The sequence below is a fragment of the Gavialis gangeticus genome, unplaced genomic scaffold, assembly GCF_001723915.1.
Source record: "Gavialis gangeticus isolate Ggan-Ray unplaced genomic scaffold, GavGan_comp1, whole genome shotgun sequence".
Lineage (NCBI taxonomy): Eukaryota > Metazoa > Chordata > Crocodylia > Gavialidae > Gavialis > Gavialis gangeticus.
The window spans coordinates 36222700-36232241 of NW_017728996.1; the positions used below are offsets into that span (position 1 = coordinate 36222700).

Here is a 9542-nt window from a genome sequence, read left to right on the forward strand (position 1 = left end):
CCCTTCATTTGCTGTATGGACAGTATGAAAAATCTGAAGAACCCAGTGTGTTTAGCTAAAGAAAATTTCAAGATTCAGGAACTCAAAAGATAAAAACTAAGATTGAGGTAGTTGAGGAGTTTGCAGTTGGTTTATATCCAGAATAACTAGAAAGAAGTCCTAACTTACAACAAGTAGGTTATTCTACTAAAAAGGTCCTTCTTTTTTGTTCAGATGGTAAGCTCCTGTTCCCATTTTAGAGCAACCACCACAAGCAGCCATCCCTCACTGCAGTGGTAAGCTTGTTAAGCTATCAGCCATCTTGAAAGAAATTCCACTGTTTAACAAATGCAACAAAGAGCACAGGAAGTGGGAGAGTGCCAGGCGCCACAGCAATAATTCACAACTCAGTTCACTAAGCACTGCCCAAATCCATGAAAGTTTTTTCCGTTTTCATGGTAAAAACTAAGGAGAGAAATAAAACAGTCATAGACCAAATCAATAAATAATAGTAGCTGAACAAACCACCACATAATAGGACAAGCTGTAAAAATAAAAATGCATTATATTACTCATTTTATGGTCAGTTTAAGTTTCTCTAAAATTCTAGTGACACTTATTTGGGAACACCTGCATTATTCACTCATTGCTCCTCATCTCCATATGGGTTATGTAGTCATCAGAGATTAGACATCAATTTCATGGCAATAAAACCTTCACAGCACTTCAGTTAACACCCCACTTATTCTTTGTGTGAGGGCACACAATGTGCTACTTTGGTACTATACAGTCTGAGGCCTGGATAGTCAGAACCCCATTTATCTGATCATCAAAAGTTTTACAACAAGCCTATCACTCTGTGTATCCCAAGCTGTACCTTGTTAAAGCAATTTAATAATAAAACAATTATTATTGTTACTTATATTTGTCAGCACCAGATGAGCTTAATGGAAACAAAATCCTGGTCAGTTAATAGTACTACCAGAGGGTACCTACAGCATACTCTATCTTGCAACTAAGATGTTCTGTCTGTCTGAAAACCTTGATATCTCCAATTTATATTTCAGGCAGTTATAACAATCCACAATTGTACTTTTATTTCAATATTGCACAATAGTGAAAACTGAGCAAAATCCTGCCCCAAAATGAAATCAGTGGTTTTGCTTCCCTCTGGCCACAGTTCAGTTCCTCATTTGCTTTATTGAGTGTCTGTTGTTCAGGACTTCCTAGTGAGGCTTTCTATTAAACCCATGTTTTGTCTCATGCATACTATAGCTTTTACTTGTATATTTTCTAAAAAATATAGGAGCAAAACTACTTGACTCTGTAAGAGGTCCTGTCCTGCTTCAGACATTTGGTTTAGTTCACTATAAAAGTAAATTGTGCCAAATTAGCTTAATTAGGAAAGCGTCTGGAACCAAACCAGTTCACATGAAGTAAGGAATAGTGAATGCTTTGCCTCTGATTTTGCTCAACAAATAAAAATTGGTTTTACTGATTAGTAAACTCTGGGGGTAACACATCTGTTACTGTTTAGATTTCCTACAATCTGGGGTAACTGCAACTGCAGAGGATAGTACAATATCTAAAACACCGCTGGTTTTAAGTAAATAGAATACATGTATTTATTTGGTTTTACTGCTTATATTTAGTGTGCTGTGTGAACAAAGTACATGACTCTCATTTTCCATCAGGAAGGTTAATCTGAATCTGACCAACTTACATAGACATCCAGGATCTCGTTTGTTGGACCATCTGCTAAAAATGACTCCCCCGCAGTGCTAGAGATTTCATTTGGGCGTTTATATGTGAACATTGTCCCGCCTCCTTCATATCTCCCCGGTCGATCAATTGCCCAGTTTCCATTGATGATAGACCGTCCTGATCGACTCCGAAGTGCTGTTGAGAGGAGGGAGGACAAACACATACAAATGCTGATCAGATGAAATCATCTTGGCATACCAGTGCCCAATCTGCTATACATGTACTCAAACAAATTCAGGTAACTGGATTCTGCTGGAATGAGGCAGTATGGCTGGCTCAAAATAATGCAGGAGGTATCATTACTAGTGCAGAAAAAAATGACCTAAAAACCCAAACCCTTAAGTGAATGCATGAATTGGTATTCTGCAAGAAGAGAAAAGTATACAAATTGACTAGATAATTTTTCTTAATGGTTTTTCATAGGCTGTCATGTGATTCTTTGTTTCAGACAGCTAGAGAGGTACAAAGAATAAACCTGGATAAAAAGGAAGTGGTTCCTAAACTTCCTTATGCATTCCTGTGAATCTGTATTTAGTGGTTTGACTACAATGAAACACCGAAGTGGTAATCACTACATCTGCTACACAGAAACACCAAGAGCACAATTCATAAACCAGTGTGCACATTGGCTTGCTGTTGCCAAGTGTTCTAGTTATTATTCTTCATTCAACCATTTGGCAATTTTTCTATTTTCCTTTACAGAATACACATTTTGCCAGAACAGCTGCAAAGTCCTGATCCATAAAGCCATTTGGAATGAACGGTGTCTGAAAACACCAGTGGGACATCTAGCATAGTGAAAAGTGGCTTGCAGAGTAAAAGAGTAGGCAGGGTTTAGGATCCATTTGTGAGAAATTTTGTTTCTGTGACTTTGGTAAGTCACTTACTCTTTCTGTAAGTGTCCTCTGTCTAGCTAGAAATGAAGATAAGTTTCTTTTTTCACTGTCTGGTCTACCTGGATTGTAAACTCTTGGGGACAGAAACTGTGATTACATGTGTATACAATACCTAATTAAATATTATTACTATTATAACTTCTGTTCTACAATAGTGTCTAGGTATCCAAATAAAAGTGGGGTTCCATTGTGCTAAGCACTGTACATACACATAGATTCTATGCACAGCATGCCTTATAGTAATTGTAGAAAGCTGCCCACATTTTGGATAAATACTCACAAAAAACAATGAGGTTCTATGATACCCTATACTCTGTCCTGCCTAGAAGTTCATTTCAGAAAAAAAGGAAAGGAAAAATTCAAGGTGCTGATTATCATTTATAAAGTCTCTCTCGGAGGAAGAATCAGATACTTCAAAGACTTCCTTTGCAGCAGTAGTAATTGACAGCAACATTCTCTGTTTTACACAAAGGTATTTAAGCATTCTAGATGAATGGGAAACTTGAGAGTAAATGAAACATTGACAATTGTAAACTAATTCAGATGGGAAGAGAGAACATTGATACTATTACAACAGTCTAAATACCTTACACCGTTCTAAATTAACTGTATCAAATCTAGAAAGGCACCTGGACCATACTGTAGGTAGCTCAATGAAAACCTCTGCTCAGTGCAAAATTGTGGTCATAAGGAAAGTTGGGACATAAGGAATGGAACAGATCACAGAATTATATACATAAATGATGCAGCCTCTAGAATTCTATGCACAACACCAATTTCCTCATCTCAAAAAGGATATTGCAGAAAAGTAATTCAGAAAACAGCAATAAAGTGATCCAAGGTTTGGCAAAATATTTTTGAGAGGGTGAAAAGATTAGGATTGATTATGTTACAAAGGAGAGAAGTACAAGGGAACATGACAAAGGTAAATAAAAAATGAATGTAGATGGGTAGATATCTATACTGCCCCTCATCTCAGAGACACTGACACATCTACATGTGAAATTAATGGACACAATAAACTCCAGTGCATATTATTGCTCCAGCACTGCGTTTACACATACACCCAGGACCGCAGCACACTGAGTTGAGTCAGAGCAGCCCCAGCTGGCAGGGTGCCTGGGCAGGTCAGCCCAAGGTGCTCTGACCCAACTCAACATGCTGCAGACTGGCTGGCTGGGGCACAAGGCTGCTTCAGTGCAGGGCTAGCCAACAGGCAGCCCCCACTCTGAAGCACCCTCATGCCCAGCCAGCCCCATCAGTGTCTACATGTGCACTGCTGTGCATTAAATAATGCTGCCGTAGAACAGTACTTGTGTTTACAAGTACTAACCTACAGAGGAGTTCATTAGTTTCCTGAAGCCTAACAGGGCTGCATGTGTAGGCACTGAGACTTTACTGAGGACCTAATTAGGCAACTCTGCAGTCTCATGTAGATGCATCCACTGTTTCCTAAATAAGAGGGAGAATAAATGGAAATAAGGCTGTATCAATAGCTGGGCTGATATCACAGTAGTTAATGCTATCACATAGGAGACTCTAATCTACCTACATACCAGGGGGCACTGCAATTTCACAGGGTTTAGCAATCCTTCCAGTAATAAACTTATGTAGCTGTGGTGATCCAGATGCTGTTGGTTCTGCAAATTTGCAAACACACTTACCAAATAAACTGAAGAACTTTGAGACACTTATGAGTGAGTGATTTGCTTATATAAAATATTTTCCAACATGGTCAGAATGTACCTGAGGTAGCCAGGTATGACTCCAGCTAAATTTAACAGGTTTAAAATGACAAACTGTGTATATAAGATTTTGACCAGAAGTGGCCAACCCACACCACATGGGCTACAAGCAGCACATGCAATCTGTGTGTGTGATATGTGGCAGATTGGGCAGGGGGCAGAAAGCAGAGTAATAGCTTGGGGAGGCAAAGGGAATTGGAGTGGCCCTTGGGAAGGGTGCAGGGTTTGAGTTATGACACAACTGCCAAAGAGATTGCCCTCCCTTGTTTAACTTATTGGGCTCCCTCTCCTGCAAACAATAAATTATACATATGTTGTTTAATGAAATGCCTGCTGCAAAAGTGAGATGGCCAATGAATGTAGTAAGTGATAAAGTATCTAACTAAGGCCATCTTAATGAAAAGAGAGTGTATTTAGAATTCTTTCACTTTGTAAAGCCCATACTGAGGTTGACCATAGATGTAGACCCTAATTCTCAAGGAAACATAAAATTACCTCTGTTCTTCCCAGGCAAATGGTTCTCCAAAACGGACTGGGATTAGCAAGGTCTGAAATGATGACAATGCCCTTATGTACAACATCCAGTGGTGTTTTCTGACACCACACAAGGGGTATCTACACATGCTATTAGCATGCAGCAATAAACTCCAGCACATATTGCGCAGAAGTTTATTGTTCTCAGGTGTGATGTTTGAACATACGCCTGGGTCTGCAGCACATTGAGCCAGGCTGGCATGGGAGCTGGGAGGTTAGTCTGCCAGCCCAGAGCTGCTCTGACCTGTCTAAGAGGGACTGGATGGGGCACGAGGGTGCTCCAGTGAGGAGCTACCTGACAGGCAGGCCAAGCACTTGAAGCACCCTTGTACTCTAGCCAGCTGGGTCAGCCTCTACACATACATGAAAAAACCCCACAGCACGGTGCATAAGTATGGTGCATTAAGCTTAATACTTGTAATAACAAGTACTAACTTAATGTGTTGTAATCAGTGCTATTGTACAGTATTGTCAACATACTTTTTTTAATGTGATGCTAATGTGCAGTAAACTAATTCTACTGTGCATTAGCACAGTGTTTGCTGTGATGTGCTACTGTGTGTTTGAATTAGTCTACTGCGCTTCTAACTTCTAGCATAGATGTGCCTAAAGAGGACTAAGTTTCTCCCTAGAGAAGAAAGTAGTAGTGAGTATGCATTCACTCTGCATCTGAGAGATGATGGAGATAATTCTTCCTGGTGTTCCCCTTGGAGAGGTGGTAGAAGGGAGCAGTTCTCCAGTGCTCTCAACAAAGCATTATGCTAAGTGACCTAATTACAAAATTAGAAGAGTTCTACTTTGGTTTTGTCTTGCTCATGGCTCTGAGTACACTGAAAAACTTTGGGTGGCTTTAATGGAAGGCAGGGTAGATTTGTACCTTATAGACTAACTAGAGATATAGCTAGCACAAGCTTTCGTTACAAATTCTGGATAGACACTGGACAGATGGAGTGATGTTTACATGAAAGAGTGAGTGAACACCAATGTGACATCATATAGAAAGACACAGGGCATTTTTACATGCATTTTGGGACATGGCGCTGGGTGCTTTCATTAGTGAGCCATGCTAATTAGAAGTGCCCATGCATCACGTGTACCAGCACCTCTGTGCTGAAAAATGGCTATGGGGCACTTTGAACTAAAGCTCATTGAACGTGTTTTATTTCAAAGCACCCCACCACCATTTTTTCAGCATGGGGACGTGGAAGGCTGCCTGAGTGCGTCAATTTCCATGCTCCAGCAGACTTGATTAATTTCCAGCACATCGAAGAAGACTCCCTGCCCGTCTGCAGGAGCCCACAAAGCCCTGTGGCAGACAACTTTAATTTCCCTGGACACTCCATTGCTGACCTCTGGGTAGCTGTTCTTGGGCAAAAAACTTTAAAAAGCTGATTTAAATAGGAAATTGTAAAACAAGAAATCATTCACAGACTGGATTGTGTTAGGTATGGTTTAAACAGGGACTACAGATTCTTATCCTATTACTTGGATCAGGATTTGTGACCCCCTTGTTCCTATAGGTTCAGCTCCATGGAGACCCTGAGCCATTTTCTGCTGCCTGAGGCTGAGGGAATATGCAATGACCAACCTACCAGACACCAGACTCATACACAGCAAAAGGACAGTTCCTGAACTCCACCTGAGAGCTGTAGCCCTACTCTGGACCTGTATATAAACTGTTTCCACTCTGAGATTATGAAAAATACCCACATTTATGTTATAATCTGTCCTGCTGAACAGAGCAGTAACTAGGATGTTATTATACAGCAGGTGCCACTGTTGTCAAGAACAAAAGAACATACATACTGGAAGCCTTGAGACAACCTACCAATAAGAAATTTTACAAAATCCTAACAAAGGACTCCATGGCACAATACCAGGAGGAACTAGATGAACTCCTACAGAATCTACATCGGAAAACATAGAAGGACTACCTCCTCTGAGCCCAGGCTGGCAAATTTGCTTAATACCCAAGATCCACAAACCAGTCAGCCCAGGACACCACATGGTCTATGGAATTGGCACCATCAAGGAGGGAATTTGTGGCTATGTAGACTCTGTCCTCTTTCCATATGCCACTGATGTTGGAGCATCCAGTTATTTGAAAGACATCATAGTTTTTTTAAAGAGACTGGACTCCAGTGACAAATTTCCAGCTAATACCACACTAGCCACCATGGATATCACGTCTATTTTACAACATCCCCCATGAAGATGGATTACAAACCATTAAGAACATTATCCTCAATTAATGGTACAGCCTTTAATGATACAATTTTATTTTAATTTATGCTCTTCAGAGATGCATCTCTTTAGGGATGCCTTAAGTCTATTTGGTGCCTGAATCTCTACTTTTCTGACATGTTGTTATAGTTTCTCTGCCTCATATCTTAGCTAACATAAATAATATATTAAGTCAGAAAGCAGGGCAGAGATGTACCTAACTGACTAGGAGATGCCTAAGCTTTTATGAGCAAGAGCTCACTTGGTCAGATGTAGTGAAACATGGCTTTATTTTAGTTATACACTCTATAGTCTCATTTATTATAGGTCTCTGGGAGGCAAAGTTAAGATGCATAAATTGTAAAATATGGATTATTATAAATAGTGATGAAAAGAAATAACTGTAAAAGACATGTTATTTATGTTGTTACATTAAACACCTGCAGAGCAGACTGTTTTGCCAACTGTATTGGATCCTGGTTTTACATTATCTTTAATACAGAACCCCCCTACTTTTAGGGGTCTAATTTTATGATCTGAACATTTTTCTTACATATCAACTTAAAAAAATAATCAGAATATCAGAGTTCAGAAATGAAAAAAGTGCTGGTAAATAATAAACTATTGTTAATAATGAAGCTGTAGAAAGATGGCTATCTGGAAAACTGTAAGTCTATTAAACTGTCATTTGAAATTCATCATATGACAGGTGTAACAGAGGCCTTCCCATAAAAAAAAAGAAAAAGAAAATTTAACCTTACAGTTTGATCACCTTGCACTAATTGCCTCCACCCTCAAGAATGCTTACGATGCTGATATTCTTAGCCAAAGTATGAAAAAGTATAAAGATTATTAAACAATTTCTCATTAAGGTACAGTTTGATTTCATCTACTTTAGGACCAGCTTCTCAGATAAAACTGTGTATGTTACAGTTCCCTTCAATGCTCTGCACCAATAGTATGGTATGTCTTTGACTACAAATTCTCATCAATGCTTTTGTTTGGGCTGGGATTCAAAAAAAGGAAAGCTCAATATGCTATAAAACAAAATCTGTACTTGGGGTTCTTAAAAACATTGAGGTTTGCAGAGTTCAGCTTGTAGCACTTTTTTTAATGACTGTTTTGTAGCTCTTTTCTCACTGCTTATAGATTCTTTATTGCTTCTACTGTCTCTGACACTGGAAAGATGAGGATAGATTATATCAAACTCTGCAGAGTAAAGTTCTGAAAACCACATGTTCTAACGCTTGCACTCGTAGCAGCAGTTCCCTACAGCCGGTTGATAATGATACCCAGGATGTGAAAAGATTATCTTAATTTGCATTTTCCTACAAACAGGAGAGGTAAACTTTAAAAAAAAAAAGCCTAGATCCCCAAATTATCACCAGCCCCAAGAGGCAGGGCTTTGAGAGAGACACCAAGTTATCATTAGCTAGAATGGCAAGAGTCAGCAAGACTGAAAATAGAGTAAAATGGTTACCTTTTATAACCTTGACGCGTGGACTGCAACTGAGGCCAGCACCCTCAGCCAAGTTTTGTAGTGTAATTCCATTTTACAGTAATTCTACTGTGCTGTAATTCTATTTTTTTTTAAATTGCCCCTCATCCTTGTGGAGAAAATATGACCCACGTATACACAAGAGACACTAAAACCAGAAGATAAAGAAAAACAGCCTAGCATGTATTCTTCTTTTATTACACTTTTAAAAGACATTCAGTTTTAGACCAACCTCACAACTTTAGTTTTTGATTGCTTCACACTACTTATATTTGCTATAGCACTAGTGAGAAATCCTACAGTTGCGAAATTAGTTGTGCTACATGCTAGGGAAACCTAAAAGTTTCAAAGTTTTACACCTTAACATTTCTGGGGTTCCTCCAGACAACATCAGGACTATCTGAACCTCTCCTACATCTGCAGCACTTCCAGGAAAAGGAAATGTTCACTACTGATTACTAGAAGCTGTAAAGGGCTTAGTCAAGATTAATGGGCTACTTCATCTTTTCCCTCTTCCTCCAATCAGCTAACAAGTAAACAGTGATGGTCTGCTCTTCAAAAGCCCCACCTAATTTTATCCATTAGCCAGTATCTTGAACAAGATTAAGACACTTCATTCATTTTACTCAATTCCTCAAAGGTGCCCTGCTCTGGAATATATGTGTAGCATTACTTAAACTCCAGATTCAGGAAGATTTAGGGAAAATCTAAATAAAAGCTTTCATACCACTGCACATTCCTTGAATGCAGCTTCCACATGTCAGAACCAAATTTGAATGAGGTGCTGGATAACACAGTGTTAAGCACAGACATGTGCTGACAAATAAGCGGAAAATCCCCAGAGGGTTCACTGAGGTAATCTGACTTGGCACCATGCGCATGCCTGGACATGCACCAGAAGGG

At 39.4% G+C, this 9542-nt stretch overlaps 1 protein-coding gene across 2 annotated transcripts in view; it reads right to left on the reverse strand.

The window, feature by feature from the left end:
- The window catches only part of THSD4 (thrombospondin type 1 domain containing 4), an 853555-nt gene that overhangs the window by 128582 nt on the left and 715431 nt on the right, over window positions 1-9542 (reverse strand). For both annotated transcript variants that reach the window (XM_019504324.1, XM_019504325.1), the window contains one exon: window positions 1703-1878. In XM_019504324.1, coding sequence (XP_019359869.1) covers window positions 1703-1878 — 176 coding nt within the window. The remainder of the gene's footprint in view (window positions 1-1702; window positions 1879-9542) is intronic.